This window comes from Drosophila ficusphila, unplaced genomic scaffold, assembly GCF_018152265.1.
Source record: "Drosophila ficusphila isolate 14025-0441.05 unplaced genomic scaffold, ASM1815226v1 contig_106, whole genome shotgun sequence".
In the NCBI taxonomy this organism is placed as follows: Eukaryota; Metazoa; Arthropoda; class Insecta; order Diptera; family Drosophilidae; genus Drosophila; species Drosophila ficusphila.
The window spans coordinates 12,372,737-12,391,437 of record NW_025063993.1 but is presented as its reverse complement, the minus strand read 5'-3'; the positions used below and the strand labels follow the sequence as shown (position 1 = coordinate 12,391,437).

The 18,701-nt window shown below is 43.4% G+C and overlaps 1 protein-coding gene across 3 annotated transcripts in view; it reads right to left on the bottom strand.

The window, feature by feature from the left end:
- Positions 1 to 13,177, bottom strand: part of LOC108093106 (protein vein) — a 35,656-nt gene extending 22,479 nt beyond the window's left edge. For all 3 annotated transcript variants that reach the window (XM_017193046.2, XM_017193044.2, XM_017193045.2), the window contains exon 1: positions 10,233 to 13,177. In XM_017193046.2, coding sequence (XP_017048535.1) covers positions 10,233 to 11,601 — 1,369 coding nt within the window. In that variant the 5' untranslated portion in view covers positions 11,602 to 13,177. The remainder of the gene's footprint in view (positions 1 to 10,232) is intronic.
- Between the last annotated feature and the right edge of the window lie 5,524 nt (positions 13,178 to 18,701).

Below are 18,701 nucleotides of genomic sequence, written 5' to 3'. Positions count from 1 at the left end.
TGCACACGGGCAGGTGAAAATGAACCGAGATGAGCTTGCAACCTGCTGCTGCTGCTGCCGCTGCTTCTGCCTTCAAGTTAATCTAATAATTGAAAGCTGGTTGCGAGATTAATGAGATGGCGCAAAAAGGAAGTTTGAGACCAGGCATCTGCTAAGAAAAACCAAATTGTTCGGGCTTTATTGGCATCTTGCTACTAAAACGGTTAGCTTAGTAGAATTATCTAATAACTGATGTTTTAGAGACTGTGATCTCATCAAACATTTTTCAGTTAACCAATAATTGTTTTTTTTTTATTAATTTGTTGATTTATTAAAAAAAACTGAAGTCAATCTGACAGTAAAAGGTTATGACACAAGCTCAAATTATTGGTTAAATGACAGTTCCATAATTAATTAAATGTTTTTTGATTTTAAAGTCAGATTAGAAAATGTTCTGTAAAGTTGTATCTCAGAAATTATCACCAAATTCTCGGTTAAGATCGCAATGTTGCTGTTGCACCGGCAACATGTTGCCGCAGCTGCAATGTTGCCGCCGCAACAGCAGAGCCATGAACACACAATCAATAATCGCATCGATAAAGATCGTTAAACGAAATGTTTTTATTTCTGGCCCCGACTGCCACGACAATTGCCGGCGAGCAGGCCACATATATATGTATATATATGAGTTATGGCAACGTCCTCGTCCAGCTGCTCCACCTTCCCCCATCGCCTCCCCTTCCAACTTCCCCCCTCCCATTGCGATTCCCGCCACACATGCGCAATGGCAATGGCTCACCTGACTGAGAAAGCCCCTCCAAACTGCCCACCTGACCCCCAAACCCCCCTTCTGAATACCCCCCTCCTCCCCCGTTCCATTCGAGATGCAGTGCGTCTGGCGCGTTGTGCGGTAAATACGCTTTATGGGCTCCCGACAACGGCAACAACAATAACAGCAAACAGCAACAACAACAACAACAACAACGAGTGCTCTATGCTAATTACGTCATGGGGACGACGCTTCGTACCTAATTTTGCATTGTGGGAACCGAAAACTGGAAATCCAAGATACCCCCGTTCGCGTTCGAGTTCGCATTCGCGTTCGCGTCCGCCTTGCATTTTCCAACTGCGGCAATAAAAAAATTAAAAAAAAAAATGGGCACTGCTGTTGCCGCCGCAGCACCCAAACAAGCAACAAACAGCGGCAGCAACTGTTGCTGTTGCTATTTAAGCAAATGTGTCGCAGCCAAAGCCAAAGTCGCCGTTTGTTGTCAATGCACAGGGGAAAATAAGTCAAGAGATCAAGATCAGGTCGAGATCTTAAATAAATCTAGAAAGATTAGAAAGGCTACAGTGTAATGTATATTAATTTAATACATATTATTTTTATACTGAGTTTTCCAAAGAAAAAAGGTTCACAAATTAGAGGATTTAAAGAACCAATTTTAAGGGGAAATAGTTTAAAATTTTTGTAACTATTATATCTATTTTATCTATTGTACTCAACAAATTCTATAAAAGGTACAAGTATTCCCTTGCAGCTAAAGTTTTATGATAGTTTTAAATTAGTTCTAAGGCTATCCAAAAAATCAATTTGCACATATTTGCTTTTCTGAATATGTAAACGAAATTGTTTTCTTTCTGTGTGCTGCTAGCGTCGCTGCCAATATCGACGACTTGGTTGTCGCATATAATGACTTTTTCGACTTGCAACTTCTTGTGGCTTTGCGCTTTTTTATGCTTTATGCGCTCGCTTTGGTCTCGTCGGCTGGTCAAGCATGTGGCGATGCTGATGCTGATGTTGCTATTGCTGCTGGTGGCCATTGGATAGTTTCTAGTTGCCTTCTTTGTTGCAGGAGGCAGCAGCAACAACAGCAGCAACAGCAACAGCAACAGCAAAAACAGTTGCTGTTTGTTTGCTGTGTGTGGCATGCAGCGACTACCTGGCCACTTGTTGCCGCTGTTATTATGGTTGCTGGTGGCAAGTTGAAATCATTTTCGTGTGTGTGAAAATATTTTGCGCCAGCCAAGAAACATTTCGAGTGCACATGCTTCACATGCAACAACAGCTTGAAAGGTGCGACAAGTATGAAATTCCCACAACTAAACATTATTTTAAACCTAAAAATGTTATTATAAACCTTCCATTTATTTTCAGTGCAAACAGTAAACTATAATTATAACTTTATGGTTGTATAAGCTTCAAGTGTTTAAAGTAGATTATTATTTATCAAAATAATGAAAGTCTATTTAATTAACCCCCTTAGATTCCATGGTTGGCAAGCTAAAACCGCCTGTCAACCGAATTCTTGCACTCCGCTTGACCATCAACAATGCAAAAAACGAATAAGAAGCGAACAAAAAACGCCTCAATTATGACGCATTATGTCAGGCACTCGCTGCTGTTTTCGTTTTTAATGAAATATACTCATAAATGTCGTTAAGTGCTTTGCCAAATACTTGGCGGGCAAAAAATTCGAATTAAATGCGCAAAAAAATTACTTTTAGACACATTTAAATACCATTTAAATAGCTTTTGGGGCACAAGGTGAAGCCGAGAAGCCGAGTAGCCGAGAAGCTGGCAGGCTGAAGCTGGAGTTAGTGGTTGGAATTGGTGGCCAACCGGTGGCGACTCGAGAGTCTCGAGAAGCCTGCCACAGCCACAAATTTGTAGCCAGCGGCGACGAATAAAATGCCGCACAAAAATGCTGCTAAAAATGCAACTCCAACTTGTCCGAGAGCTCTCATGTGTTTGTGTGTGTGTGTGTATGTGTGACTGCCTCTCTCTGTATTGGCGTGTCTGTGTGGGCCAAACAAAGCTTGGGAACCAAAAAGGCCAACACGCGCTGAAACGTGGCCAAAGCATCCATCCAAGTGGCCATTGGGCAGGCGCGCGCGTTGACCGGCGGCAATTTCGATATAAAAATTTTGTTTTAGCACACACGGTCACCTTGCCGGCCGGCGGAAATTCGCAGGGGGGGGCCAAAAAGTAAAAAAAAAAAAAAAAAATAAACAAAAAAAAAGAATGCAACGACTACAGATTGGATGCAATTTAGTGGCCGCTTCCGCCAATAACACATCTCTTTTTCATTGCATACATCATTTTCGAGGGCCGGCGGCCAAATGTGCTCTGGAATTTCCGCTTCTAAGCGTTTTGGGAAATCCCAAAGTGCTCACGCCAAGTGAGGAATTCGTCATAAGGACACAGCACACCGGTCGGTCAGGGGTCAAACAGGGAATTTCCGGCCAGACATGTGGCCCGTTACCTGTCCCAAAAAAAAAAAGAAAGGAAAAAGGAAGAAGAAAATCAAAACCTGACTTCTCAGGGCGGTCACAGATTAGTCGATTTTCCCACGCAGGTAAGTGAAATGGTAACTTCTGCTGCTCTCCCGATAAACTGAACACCGTAAAAGAGTTGTTAGGGCATTATTGAGTCAACACAGTCGCATCGATGGCGGATTAAGCCATTCAGCGGAGGCAAACAACTTCATGCGATTATGAGCGGGAAATGGACTAAATCGTCAGCTAAAAAGAAAATATGGCCCCACACCGACGGGGGGCAAAAGTCGAGGAGAGGGGGGCTCGAGACATCCAGAACTGGCTGCATATTTGCACTCAGATAAATGGAAGTTACTCCTTATTTAATTTAAGTTAAAAAAAGTAATTATAAACTTTAAAATCTTACTCATAATTGAATAGGGATTGAATCCAAATGCTTATTTTTGCGTTTCAAATAAATGTTTCATATAATGGATGTTATCGAACTTCATAGTTCTTCTTGCTTGTATTAATATATAAAATCTACATTTAATTTAGTGGGCTTTGAATTAGAAGAAGTATGCATTACTTTATATATCTTCTAATCTTTCTCAAGCAAGGTTATTCCTTTATTTAATACTTATTTTTTCCTGTGCACACATGTGGTCGATATCAAAGGCAAATTTCTGAACTTGCCATCGCGAGAGCTGGCAGAAGGCGAAATCAGAAGGCAGACAGCGCGATCCGGCCATCCAGCCATCCAACGATCCAAAGATCCGACGAAACGACGACCAGGATGGCTTGCAATTTGACGCAGGGCGCTGCTGCGGATTCAGATTCAGATGCAGATGCACATGGAGGTTGGCTGAGGAGGTTAAGTTGGCGATGGGATGCCGGATGAGAGGTGAGCAGGGGGTGTCAGACAGTTTAATATACAGATGCAGAGAGGAGGAGCCCGCCTTGATACCCGAACCAGAACCAGGGAACCCAAGCTACCGAGATGAGAAGAGCCACCGGATCGAGGAGGTGTTGCTGCCACTGAAGTAGATAGATGAGCGGCCGCGCCGTGGCATGTGAAATTATTAATGTTTGATGTAATTAATGCGTTATTATTATTCCACTCGCGGAAAGGACAGTGCAATTGGCAGTCGGATCGAGTCAGAGCGGCGATCTTGAACTCGCACTTGAGTGGCCATCGCGACTAGCCTAGTTTCACCGGGTGAAACAACCCAGAAAAAAAAAACTGAAAACCATTTTGGCCAATCGTATGGACTCCGCCCACCGTTTTTCGAGTTCAAAGTGGCGAAGCCGCCAACGCAAATTGAATTGACTCCGCGCAGCCGAAAATTGGTATGCGACTTGCTGGGAAGCTCGTGCTCCCAAAAAACCAAAGCAAACCGAACCATTAGCTGTGAAAATGATCCATGGGAAACTAATAATGAGTCCCAGCTCTGCGAACCGAAATGATTTTTCAAATATCAATCAATTTTGAATATCTACTCTCGGTCGCCGGACTTTTGGCCATTAATCTTGGCCGCGTGCGCAACTGTTGAAGCGCTTTTTTGTTTCATTTTTTTCTTGGTTTTTTTTTTGTGGAGCAGAAGGTGGCCGAGGGCAGTGCGATTATGCGGGCAGAAATTAACAGTCAGCCAAAACAATTAGTCCGTCCGAAAAACATCTCTTATCATTTATCTTTCGAATACGAATGGCGTTTCGTTTTTTCGGTATTTTGGAATGTGCCGCAAGTGCCGCGAAAATTAACGCAAATGCTGAATGGCTAATTGAGTCGAAGCTGAGTCTCTTTTTTTTGGCAAAGGTATATTAACTATTTATAGAAGACTAAATATAGAAGCAAGGCTTTCAAGTGGAAAAGTTCCAAGAGAAGTGGTAAAAAGTTTAATTATATCTTCAATCGTTTGTGGAAGGGTAACCGAAATTCGCCGTGGTCCAATTAGTTTGTGGGGCAACTGCTTGAGGAAGCGCCACCTGAGGGGGCCTTTGATATCGCGCCGACACAGATCTGGGCCCATTGATGGGTCCGCCAAGTCAGAGTGAGACAGAGAGAGATAGAGAGAGTGAGAGAGAGAGAGAGCCTTATGAATGCCAGGCGGTTTATCCATTTCGGCGGTGCGCGATGCACATGTTAGTGCACCACCCGGCAATCAGATTATGTCACATCCGCTGCTCGTCGAGTGCTCGAGTGGATAAATCGGAACAGAGGAGCCCCATTGATCGACCGGTTCCGTTTTCGTTTTTGTACTTTATCTGGACCAAGATTGCTCCATTAGCGCCAAAAACCAAAGCAAACTGCAATTGCAGCAGCAACAGCAACAGCAATGGGAAATGCAAATGCAAATTGCAAGCAGGGCTAACAAGCTGGGGAGATTTTCTCGTTGGTTTATTTTCCGAATTTACTTTTTCATGAAAGGGGGCGCGGTGCGTTTTGTTTTTTGGCAAGCCTATGGCGGCCAAGATGTCTTCCTACTCTCGAATGGCTTTCAGCTGCGTGATGTTGCTGCTGTTTTGGTTGCTGTTGTTGCTATTGCTGTTGCTATTGCTATTGCTGCTAATGCCGATGTTGCTGCTGTCGGCGCGGCCAGAAATAGCATAAAACTCATAAACGAGGCAAGCGAGTCGAGTCGCGAGGCAAGGCAAGGAAACATGGCATGCCATTTGAAAATTTCATTTCGTTATAATTTTCTATTTCCCGCATGCCAAACGGCCCGCCAGCCAAGACCCAAAGGGGCCCCCTACACTCTGCGAAAATGCCCAAGAGTGGCCCTAAAAAACAAGGAGCCTCTGGGCATTTTCGCCCTCATGGTGGGAAAACGTTCTAAATATGTCAGAATGCCTGATTTGTAGAAAATTGTTACTTTGGAGAATATAAACAATAAATCAATTAGAGCTTCTTAAAATCGGTTCAAGCAAACCCCATTTATCAAGCAAGAAATATTTTTTTTGTCATCCTTAGCTTTTCTTGTCAGTATATTAAATTAAATAATTTATGAATAAATCTATATTTATAATAATTCTGTATTTTACTTGTCAAATGAGTGTCTAACAAAAGATGAATTAATTAAACGGAAGCTGAACCGAAAATATCTCAGGTAAATTGAATTTTTGCAGTGCATTCGATGACTGAGGAGTCGCAAAGGGGGGCGAGGCAGAGAGGGGCGGGTTGGGCTGGTCAGAGAGCTGAGTCAACCCCCTTTACACTTACTACCTAAACGAACCAAGGTTCGTCGTCTAGCGCCGCCATTCATACTTAATTACCAAAAAAATAAAATATAAAAGAAGGAAAAATCAACAACAACAACAATAAAAGCAACAACAACAAGAAGAAGAGCCATCGCAGACAGAAAACTAACGAAAAGTTGTCTCTTCTCTGGCGTGACGCTAAATGAACAACGCCGCCCCCATCCATCCACCTTTCCACTTTTCCACCTTTGTGGAAAATCTTATGACCACCAGGTAGACCGACCAGACACCCCGAAAAGATGAGATGAGCTGAGAAATGATGAATTGTGGGTGCCGTTGGGTAAGTTTGTCGCTTCCACTCGTAGGCGTTGACCTAAATATGCGAACTGCGCTGTGTCGTCGCCGCCGTTGAAAGGCATTTTCCGCTCTGGCGTTTTCTTTCTGCTCAACGCTATTCTGTTCTGTTGTGTTCCGATGCGTTCTGTTCTGTTTTGTAATCGCTTGCGCCGAACAGCACATTTCCCATTTTCTAACAAGTGCAACCGGAGTGGCGAAGTGGAGAACCCAGAAGAGAAACCGAAACCAGAGTCGCAGGTTATCCATGTCGACGAGCCATGTAATCGAATCGCAGCAGTCAAGGTTTTCATGTGGTGTTTCCACCACCAGGTATTGCTTTTCTCAATGAAAAATCTCGCCGAGATTATTAGTGCTTTGGCAAGGTGACAAAAAATTGAAACCGCATGAAAAATAGATTCAATATTCAATGCTGCGTGCAGCACAAGTGACAATTAATTATATAATACAGCGGCGGCGGCAAACACTTCTGAGTATTTTTAGTCTGCCAAAATAATTACGTAGTGTCACCCACTGCCAGTTTGTCTCCGCTTTCGGATGACGTACGAAACGAACAAACAAACAAACAACAAATACTGGTAGCTTAGCTGGTGATTCTGCTGCGAGAGACTCGGACTTTTGGCCAGATCAAATCATGTTTTATGAGCAGCTAATTTACTTAACACCTCGCCAACAAAAGCAACCACAGGCGAAGAACAAACCGTAGTAGCCCCGAAGCTAAATACAAAAGATGTGACTTTTATTTATTTTTCACATGGCCTTTTCTTTGTTTTTTCCCCGCAACCTTTTTTATTTTATTTTCGCATATTCAAGTCACACTCTTTGGTAGACTGACGTTCACGGCGTGGGTGTAAATTGGGCATAAAATGCGACCAGTTAATTCATGATACTACCGATTCAGTCAGGTTCGAAGGCATTTTAATTGGTTTTAAGCAGAGTGCGAGCTGCGCCGTCACACGGGGCGTATGAATAATAAATCCCTGCCCCTTTCCCCGCTCACTCTTCACTTTGCTACTTTGCGCCACCGAAATAGTTCAGGTTGCAGAATAACCGATTGGATTCAGATTTTGATTTTGATTTTGATTGATCTCCACGATTCGATTCCATTTGGGGGCTTTGATTGGGCTGCGATTTTAACGATCCGGCTGACGATCTTCTGGCTTTATGGCCTGGTATGCAAATTGGCCTCTTGGCCAGCGAAGAAATTGGCAAAGTGAAAGGAGTTGACAGATTTCGGTCTGCGCCTGTGTGGGTGGATTGATTAGTATGCATTTCGATGAGTAATCGCTTTTTTTTCGTATGCCAATCGATTCTCAAGCATTTCGCTGCGTTCGCAGTCAAAATAAATCAGTCTCGGCAAAAAGTAAATATCCTGTTAATGCTATATCTTGTTCATTGATGATGTGAGTCTGGAGAGAGAGAGAGAGAGAGAGAAAGAGAGAGAAGGAAGCGAAGGCAGAAAGTAAATAAACACCAGATAATAAACCCAAAAAGACAAAGCGCGAGAGAACAGCTGATTGCAGCTGATTTCGATTCGGAAAAGGGTTGGGTCTTCCAGGGGGGATACTCTATATGGTACTATATGCATATCGGGGATCTCGGCAGCACCGGGGGGTTTCGCCCCCATCCCCTCTGTGTGTGTGCAAAAGCCATGACGGAAGAGCCAGAAGCTGAAACAGCAGCTAAGGAGCCAAGCGGAGAGAGAAAATGAATTAAAAATCTAATTGCGCCCGCGATGAAACAAAGCACAAAATCCAAGAGGGAGAAGACAATAAAGACAACAGCAACAAAAACAAATAAATAAGAGAAAAGGAAGTTAACTGGGGCTAACCGAAGATCAAATGCTCTTGTTCATTTATACAAAGGAATAGTAATAGTAGGTATTAGTTAAATAATAATTAGTTCAAAAATCATACGAATCTAATGTGTGACATTTTTATGTGAGTTCTTCGCTCAATTAAATTGAACCATTTTTTAAATCATTATAATACTTAATTAAACTTTAAAAGAAAATCACAAATGTGTTCCAAAAATTATTCTTCATTTCATTAATTTATGGTGTAGGGTGATAGTAGTGCTACCCTTTTTTGTGGGTTAAAAAAGAAGAGCAAGGCAAAAGTGCGGCAAAGGCAAAGGCAAAGGCAATGGGAAAGAAAGGCGGGGGAGGCGGCGAGGGGCGGGGCCGGGTTGATCGCACTTAGTCGCATTACAGACGCAAAACTCCATGAACCGCGACGCAAGAATAATTACAACAACAGTGGCAGTGGGAGAAGAACGTAGGGTTGGGTTGAGTCCGCCAACCGCAAAGGTCGAATGCAGACTATAACAACAATAATAAAAAATAAAAACCGAAAAACAACAACAACAACAATAGCAACAGCAATAGCAACCACGATGACGATGACGTTGTGAGTTGCACATTGAAGCTAAAAAGACGCTCGGACAGAAAATGAGTTTTCAAAGTTTTTCCCACTTCTTCGGGGGAGGCAAAAGGGGTAAGAAACCGGGAACGGCGAGCAAAGTTAATGCGAATTTAATTAAAATGTGCAACTAGCAACAGCAAAAGCAAAAGCAGCAGCAGCAGCAATAATAAATTCTAGATGTGAGCATTTTTGTTGCCCGGCAACCAAATTGAGCCGGGCACAAAGAAAGAATCCAGTGGAAGAATCCAAAGAAGACCAGGGCCTAGACCTGCATCAAAAAAAGGAAAAACAACAACAAAAACTGCAATCGAGCAGGCGCATGCGCAACATTTGCCTGTGAGCTTGTGTGTGTGTGTGTGTGTGTGGCAGTAGGTGTGTGAGTTTGGGTTTAAGTGTATTGCATAAAATTATTTCGGTCTGGTGAATATTAGCAGAGCGTGAAGTTGGCAAATAAGAAATTCAGCTGCAAAAAAGCAGCTAAATTTCATTAAACAACAACAACAACGCGAGGAGAAAGAGGCAGCTGTAACAGAGAAAGAGAGGGGAAAAGAAAGAAAGAAAGGTAATGGGCGGAAGCCAAAAGAAAGGTTGCACGAGGCAGAAAGAGAGCGACTTCAAGGAGATCTTCGTATCATGTCTTACAGCTGAAAGCTATATTTCCCAGATTTCAAGCCAGTTAAATGGGTTCAACGATCGAAGACATTATGTAAACGATTTTGAATGGGATTAATGCACCAAATTTTCAGATAAAAGCTCTAGTTAAAACTAAAAAATCATGAAAAACAAAAAAAAATTAAATGCTTCACAAGGTGAAAACCAAATAAGTATTGCTTGAGTCTGTAGTTTAAGTAAAAGTCTTCTATAACAATTGTATTTTCTTTGGTTATTAAAATAATAATCTAGGCTAGATTTCTTTCTAGTATTCACTGAATAACATCCCAAAAATTCTGTAATGTATAATTAAATCTCCATCCCACAATTCCTATCTAATTAAATAGTTTAAAATCGAAATCCACTCACCATAATTTTCGCTCACAGCCATTTTGACCGCTTTCATCACCGAGTTGGTGACCCTGATGGGCTGGCCGAGGATGGTGAAGTTGCCGGGGTTCGTCTGCTGCACGAACATCATGTAGGATATATCCGAGGCCTGCTGCAGATCATTTCCGGACCGAAGTAGGCCCCGCGGCAGCAGGCGCTCCCTGTAGATGTCGCACTCGCCGCTGGTGTTGCTCAGCGCGAACTGGAGGCGCACCAGGGTCGGCAGTTGCAGGTCGTGCTGCTGCTTGTACACCTTCTGCACCTTCATGGTGGCCGAGAAGTTCACCCGCCGGTCGGCGGACATCGACTTGAAGACGCCCTGGAAGACGGTGGGCGCCGCATAGGCCAGCTGGGCGGGATCCCGCGCAGAGCAGTACCGATCCGATCGCTGGTGACCCCGATGCTTCCGCTGGTGCTTCCTGCTCCTTTGGCTGTTCGCCGGCTGGTTATTCCGCTGGTGGTGGTGATGCTGGCCGCTCTTCAGCTGACTCCGCTGCTCCTGCTGCTGTTGCTGCCGCTGGCGGCGGTGATCGCGCCTGTCCTGCTGCAACTGTTGCCGGTGTCCCTGGCGATGTTGCTGCTGGCGGCTGCCGTTGATGTTGCTACCGTCGCGGCGACTTCGCGCCGCCTGCTCGGGACTACGGTCCTCCAGCTGGCTATCTGGCACTTCGTAGGACTCGATGAGATAGCTCTGCACCGCCCGGCTGCTGAAGTTGCTCGTCGGCGGCGGCGGTGCTAAACTCTCGGGTTGATGTTGCAGTTGCAGCTGCGCTGGTTGAATGTGACGACGCATCTTACTGCTCGCCGCCTCGCTGGGCATGCCATTGTGTAATAAATTATATATTTGACTATTGATTAACGTATTTGGAACTTTTTGCATTGACTGCTGTTGCTGTTGCTGCTGCTGTTGCTCTGGCACGGCGGCAACATGTTGCTCCTGCTGAGCGGCTGAACTGCTGCCGGCGTCGAATACTGTTGCTGGCTTTAACTTAACATTGCTACGGCTACTAAGACTATTACTGGTGAGGCTGAGCAGCCTACTTAAGATATTGTTGTCGATGTTGCTGCTGCTTATGCTGCTGCTGCTGCTGCTGCCAGTGCCACCGCTCTCGGCGCTTTCACTGCTCCCGCTGCCATTATCCGAACTCAGTGGTATATAGTAGCTGCTTTCTTCGGCACTGCCTTCCCATAATCTTGGCTGTTGCTGCTGTTGCTGCTGCTGCAGCTGCGTCGCCATCGACGACGACACACATGTGTTTAGTAGCAACATGTAGCTGATAATTAGATATATTGGCATTAGTTGCTTTTTTGTTTTTAGACTCCATTTGCGCAAATGTTGCGCATACATGGCGTCCTCCAAAGTTGTTGCTGCTATTGCCCCGACTTTATGTACAAAATCTCGATAGCGAGTGTCGCTGCTGCTGCTGCTGCTGCTGCGTGTTGCTGCCGCTTGCTGCGTGTTGCTGCTGCTGCTGCTGCTGCGGTTGCTGGGGAATTGGTGTATCCTGTGTCCTTGCAATTTGTTTAAACGTGACAAATGTATCCGTCGCTGCCTCGTCGTTGTGGCTTATCGTATTTTCGTTTATCCTGCAAATACTTTCGATAGTTTCGTAGCATTTTGAGCGACAGCAGGGGCAAGAGAGAGACGGACTGTTCGAGAGGGAGAGAGAGGGGGATAGTGTCTTTCGGACTGGTCTAACACACTGTATTCCTAGCATTAATTTATGAACACTTGGACGCACTCGATGTTTGCTGTTGCTGTTGATGTTGCTGCTGCTGCTGTTGCTGTTGTTGCTGTTGCTGCTGCTGCTGTTGGTGACTCATTTTTGTTATCTGCCCAGAATTTCGCCGCGTTTCACTTGAGCGATCGCTAGGAGTCGACGCACGGCCACGCCCCCCCAATTGGACGGGCCTAAGGTCGCGTGGCGTTTGATTTTTCCCCCACTTTTTTTTTTGTTGTCGTTTGTTTTTTTTTTTTAACGTTTCGCAGCGCTTTTCTTCACGAGGTTTTTCACGCGCGCGATCGTCGTCTCGTCTCGATATTGGTTCGGATCTTTGGATGTTCGGATTTTCCGATCTGCGGATCTTCGGATCTTCGGCTGCTCGGATACTCGGATATACCGATATTCGTGTTCGGCTTTAGCTTCGGCTGCCGATCGGTCGTGTGCGTGGCGCTTTTGCTGCTCTTGTAATTGTAATCCTCGCCGCCAGATATACGATAATGTTTGTCTGGCCGTATACGCGATCTCTCCGCCTATCGCCTATATAGCCGTACTCGTAGTCGTATCCGTATTCGTAGTCGTAGTCGTAGTCGCAGCCGTAGTCTGATTCACGAGTCGTCTTTTCTGGCACACACAGATTTCACAGATCACAGATCTCAGATCTCTGATGACGATGACGACGACGAAGATGATGATGATGCTGGCTGGTGGCTACGGTGGATGGTGTTTGGTGTTTGGTGATGATGATGTGCGATATAGCAGACGCGGACACTCACACGTATCTCACGGATACGGATACACGGACGGGGCACACACAACACACACGTCTTCTAATTTTAGACAAAAGTAATTATAAAAGAAAAAACAGAGCAGAGTGCGCCGCGTTCAGCTTATACGCATATAGATATATATCTTCTACTTTGGCTTTGGCTAGATATGTATATATACTATATGCAATACATATATGCCCGCATCTGTCGTTGTATTTGTGCACCTCTTCGTTGTCTGCGTGCTCACTAGCCGATTATATAGAAAAAGTCGTCGCAACAGTCGGCTCTAGAGATATATATATTTATATTTTTTTTTGTGCATATATATATATATATGCAACATGGGAACGCACACAATTACACGCGCGGGCACGAGAATCGATCGTTTTTGTTTTATATATCTGTGCGTATATACTTTTGGATGTAAGTACATAAACCAATTGCAGACAGAAGTTGTTGCTTCACATCGATGACGATTGTTGTTGTTGTTGTGGTTGCACTGTTTTTTTTTTTTAATTTTGTTTGAATATATTCCGTAAAAAGTCCTCTTTATCAGGGGAATCACTAATCCGGCGCTTTATCGCTTACTCGTAACGAAATCGAAAGTCCTTTTACACGATCGATCGATTGGTTGGTTGCATTCGATTTGTTCGGTGGGTCACTTCGTTTGCTTCAGCTGATGAAATTCACCGAGAGCAATTAATTATTTTTCGTGAGATTTGTATTCAGCCGAGTTTTCACACAGAATTTCACTGATTTCAAAACACTCCACCACACTCGATCTGCAGTTGTCTGGGTGATCTTTTATCAACGCCCTCTGAGTGTCTGAACAATAATAATATTTGGCTATCTTTCGGATTGCCGACAATCGCGCGCCCGTTCCGTTGCCGTCGAATGGTTTCTGCGGACTGTCGGTGGAAACTAACTGATTGTGTATGGTTGCTTTAAAATGATTCTTTTTCTTTTTTTTTTTTCTGCTCCTAACGCAGGCGGAATTTCGTACAATTCTTTTTTCTTTTCGGGGAAACTCGCTCTACGGAGCGACACAGGTCTGCTCGATTTGACGCCGCGAAAACGACTCAAACGTATCGCACCGATGGCGAGCAGAGCTGAAAAATTCGAACGTATCTTATGGATACGACTCAAACGTATCTCGCGACTCGAACGTATCTCACTGGTCGGAATATGTTCGTTGGCGTTCGGGCCGGTTCGAATGTCTTCGGCTTTCTCATTTCGCTCAAACGCCGACTTTTCTCTCCAACAAATTTTCCTCGAGCATCGCTTTTCTCTCCGGCGTTTTCTCAGCCCTGCAGTTTTCTTTCAAAAATTACGAGTGAACCAATTTGTTTACTTTATATTAATTACTTCGGAGCGATTTGCGGTTAACAATAGGGATCTTTATAGCGCATTACAGGGATGCTATTGAGGGATTTCCTTAAATGTGTCACGATCCATTGCACAATCATAGCATACTTTTTCAGATCTCTTTTAGTCATATTAAATCTCTACAGATTTCTGAAGCACTCCTTAAATTCCAAGTCTTAAAGCTTTTAAAACAATAATGTATATCATTTATTAATTAATTTTTTTTGTTTAAGTTTTTTTTTAATCCAATCTATTTCTCTCAACCTCTCTCTCTCTCTCTCTCTCTCTTTTTCGTATCACTGTCTTTCTCTATTTCCTGGCTATAAGGAAATTAACTTACCAATTAATCCTTTAAACGGCACTTGGTTTTAAAACTTTAAGTATTCGTATAATTACAACACCCACGTTACACTTTAAGGTTCAAACTGAACTAAGAATGCTATCGATCTGGTTAGCATTTTTATAGGTTTCTAACTACAACGTAACCCATTAATTGATAATGGTCGATAAGAGGTCAGTTTCGATTGGCTTTGGCAGCGATTTCCAATAAGTTACTCATATCCCCCGAGCTTCTGATAGGCTACAGATATCTTTTTCTAAACTGTAATATCAGATATGATATGATTGCTCATACACTTAGAATTAAAATCCTAGTTTAATGACTCACACAAAAGTTTTAAATAAATAAATTAATATAATATAAATTTGACATATAATAGTTACTGGTTAAATTCCTCTGGTAAAATTACTCTATAAAATTTTGGGTAACATTTAAATATTTTTAGCTAATTCCATATTTTGTAATAAAACAATAGTATTTGAGTCATGACAAGATGATGATTGAAATCATCAGATTATATTGCGATAGATTGAGTATCGTGACATAATCCCCTAAGAAAACTCTTCAATCTTAATATAATTTTGCTTTCATCTAATGGATCTTTGCGCAACGCTTTCATTTATTTTGACTTGGGCTCCGCTTCTCCCTCCGCATTTTGTTGTTTTATTTTCTTTTTGGTGACTTGGGCGGTGAGTCGAGTAGTTCTTCTGGTGGCTCTAGCTTTTTTCCCATGATTATTTGCTTTATTGTCAAATGTCAAGCCCACAACAGCGACAACAGAAACAACAAACTGCGGCAGGTGATTCCGCCCAGCGCTTGGAAGTCGTGTAAACTTAACGTTTTTTTTTTTACTCGCCCCAGCTGCTGATGTTTCACTCGCTGTTGTTGTTGTCAAACAAAGCTTCCACTTGTTCTACGCACTGCGCATAACAATAAAAGAAGCTGAAAAAAAAAAAAAAAAAAAAAAGTAAAAAACATATCAAGAGGGGGGTAAAAGGTAAAGGTGGGGCTTTGGTGGCGGTGACAAGTGCGACAATTGTAAGAAAAACCAGAAGCAAAGAAGGGTTCAAAGTCGGCCACTTGTGACGGAGCTGTCCCAACTTGTTCTACGTTTCAGCCAGTTTCTTCAAAGGCGAAACAAAACAGGTACTTACCCTACTAACCGCACAAGCCAGCTGATAAGCCAGCAAAAGTTGGCAAAAGCTAGACCGAATGATAGTGCTTATTTTCTTATCGATTACCTCACCTGCGAAGTTCCCAATCGGAAGCGGAAATAAAGCATGGCACCTGTCGCCGGTTCTCCGGAGTTCAGAGTTTCAAGTTTAAAGTTCAAGCAGGTAGATTGTCTTCTATCTGGTAAGCACATATTTGAAAAGCTGCAAAGGGAGAGAGAGACTCCATTGTTCGGTGTTTTGGAGTACGGAAGGAAGTGCGGGAAGTAAACGTTGCTCAAGCTGCAGAATCCATGGATCCCCCAACTCGGTTTTTATTTTGTTTTTGTGTTTTTGGGAACCTGGCTGATGACAGACAACAGCTGCCAAGCGCAGCGTCATTGTATCATCAACAAATACCCACATACAGATACACAAACAATGGCAACAAGAACAACAAGAGTAGCAAGACAAGCCCACAAAAATAACAAACACGAAAACATGAACAATTTTCCAAAAGCAATTTCAAAATGCGCGCAGGCGCAAACATCCAATGCCTATTTGTCGTCACGGGGGAGGCCTTCTAGATGGAACCGAGTTGGGAAAACAAGCCGAAGGAAAACAATTTAAATTGTACTATCTCTGGGCAGAAATAGGATTCAATTATAACTTGGAGAGATTACTTTAAAAACTCGAAGAAGTCCTTTTTTTATATTAACATTTAATTTGCTAATTACTACTAATTTAAGCTTAATGGTATAAAAATAGTAATATGCTGTGTTTCCGGCATCCGTTTCACTCAATTTCCGCAAACAACCATAAATTTAACTTTATTGCTAAATTTCATTCTCATAACGCCTCAATTTCCGTTTTGCAATCAGTTTACTGGGTCTCTGATAAGGTCTAAACGTCATAAGTTGGCAAACATTCGATTGGTATTTATGGGGTTTTACGTCTAAGACTGTGACAACAAACTTATTGAGCAATAGATTTGATAATGACTTGTTCAAATCGATAAGGTTTCATACTTTTTTCCCTGGCAGGTGAAGTAATTGCAATGAAATTAAATGAGATTCAAATTAGTTGGCTGATGCACTTGTTGCACACCGCATTTCGCCGGTGTTGAATGGCCGAGCAACAAGGTGTGGGTAACCGAAGACAAAGCCGTTATAGCACTCCGATCTGACCCCAGACCATATCTACATACGTATGTATATAGTATACTCGCATATCCCTCCACCAACTGAGACGCCGCTAAATTGTGTTAAAAACCCACCAGCCATCCAGTCATCCAGCTAGCCAAAGTACAGAACGTAGAAACCTCAAGATCCGAGCGGTTAGATAAACAACATGAGACAGAACGGAACGGAACGGAAAGTAAAGTGAAGTAAAGGAGCGAGCGATCTGGACTTGGTGCAATCTTCCGCATTATGAGTAGCTGAATAGCAGACGGCGAGTGGCTCGAAAAGGCGAGGAAATGCTAGTGGAAGTGCAGATGGAGATGGAGATGGAAATGGAAATGGAAATGCACTTGGCTTACAGCGGATCGGGGCAGGTTGTTAGCGGTAGCGACATGTGGCCGGCCAGGGCTAAAAAAAAAAAAAAAAAAAAAAAAAAAACAAAACAAAAAGAAAAAGAAAAGGAAAAAAGTATCTCAAACTGGGCTCTCTGTGACTGGGCTCTAATTTCAATTGGGTTTCGTGGTTGTGGAAATTATTCAACAGCGCTAAGTACGCCCAGAGACTTGGAACTGAAACTGTCCGTCCGTTCGTCCGTCCGTCCAGTCCGCCAGTCCGTCGGTCCGTCTGTCTTTTATTTTATTTAGTCGCGTTTTTTTCTCTGTGTGGGGGGCACCCACGCGTGACGTGACTCTTTGGTTTGGCTCTTCTATACCTGAGCCGCTTCCGTAAAAAGTTGCCGCCGTTGCCGCTGCCGTTCCCATTCCTGCTCCCCTTTCCCTTTTTTCCCAGGGTATATATACATACATATATATAGTCTAGAGTGGTATAGTGTATGGTGAGGCATATTCCCAAAACCTTAACCCCGTCCATCTGCTCTGCGGTTGATTCTCTTCAAGTGCATTGAAGCAAGTTGAAGGCTATTTTTCAACTTCAAATGTTTGCTAAATGACTTTTGATGATTTGTGGTGAGCCAGCCAGCCAGCTAGCCAGCCAGCCAACCCGGCAACTTTAAACTCCGAGTTGAGGGTTGTGAGCAGGGGCAAGATAAATTAATGATTATATTTATTTAATTTCACTTCGGGCCGAGTGTTGACTTGCCGTCTAATTAGCCCCGGCCACCGGTGTCACTTGGCTGTTTCGGCTTGGCTTTGCCTGCTTATCTCCCGATTGGCTCTCGATAACTTTCCCCCCAAACAGCATATAGTATATCCTGATCGGGCGATTTCCATACCGATGAGCTGGCACTTCCGTGCTCAAGTGGAATTGAGTAGTTCAAACATCTGAAATGCCAAGGCAAACACCAAACAAACTAGGCAAATATTTGATGTTGGGCTTATCTGGCTTATGACGTTCGTGTTCCCCTCCCAAAAAAAACTGGAAAGCCGATCAACAATGGCTTGTTGATCCGCATCTAATGGGGAAATCCCAAGTGAGTCATGTGGCGCAAACAGGGAGGCGCTTTGATCGCCAGAGGACAATGAACGGCGGTGATGCAAAAATTAGCTCGCGTGTCCACTTTTCCTAGGGGGAGGTGACAGCTCATCGGGCTGATCTGATAATAAACCGTCTGACGTTTGACATTTTTTGGCAAACTTTTTGTTTGGCAAACTCAAGCAGAAGACAACGACTAGACAGAAAGACAGACAGACAGACCCAGAACAGAGCAGAAAAGATACGAGTGGAGTCGGGTTGAGTCGAGCGGTACGGAGACAGCGACACGTGAATTGCAGATAATCAGCGTCGTGTCTGGGCCTAAAAATATGCTCCATGTAATTAGCCCCGCCAACTGGGGATTCCGGTTCGAAATGGGCTTTTGCATACCCTAACTACATGAATTTTAAAACTAAAAGTTGGATGAGCCTAATTATTAAGAACTATTTTATAGCTCAACACATGCGAACGTACTTACATTTCCATTTT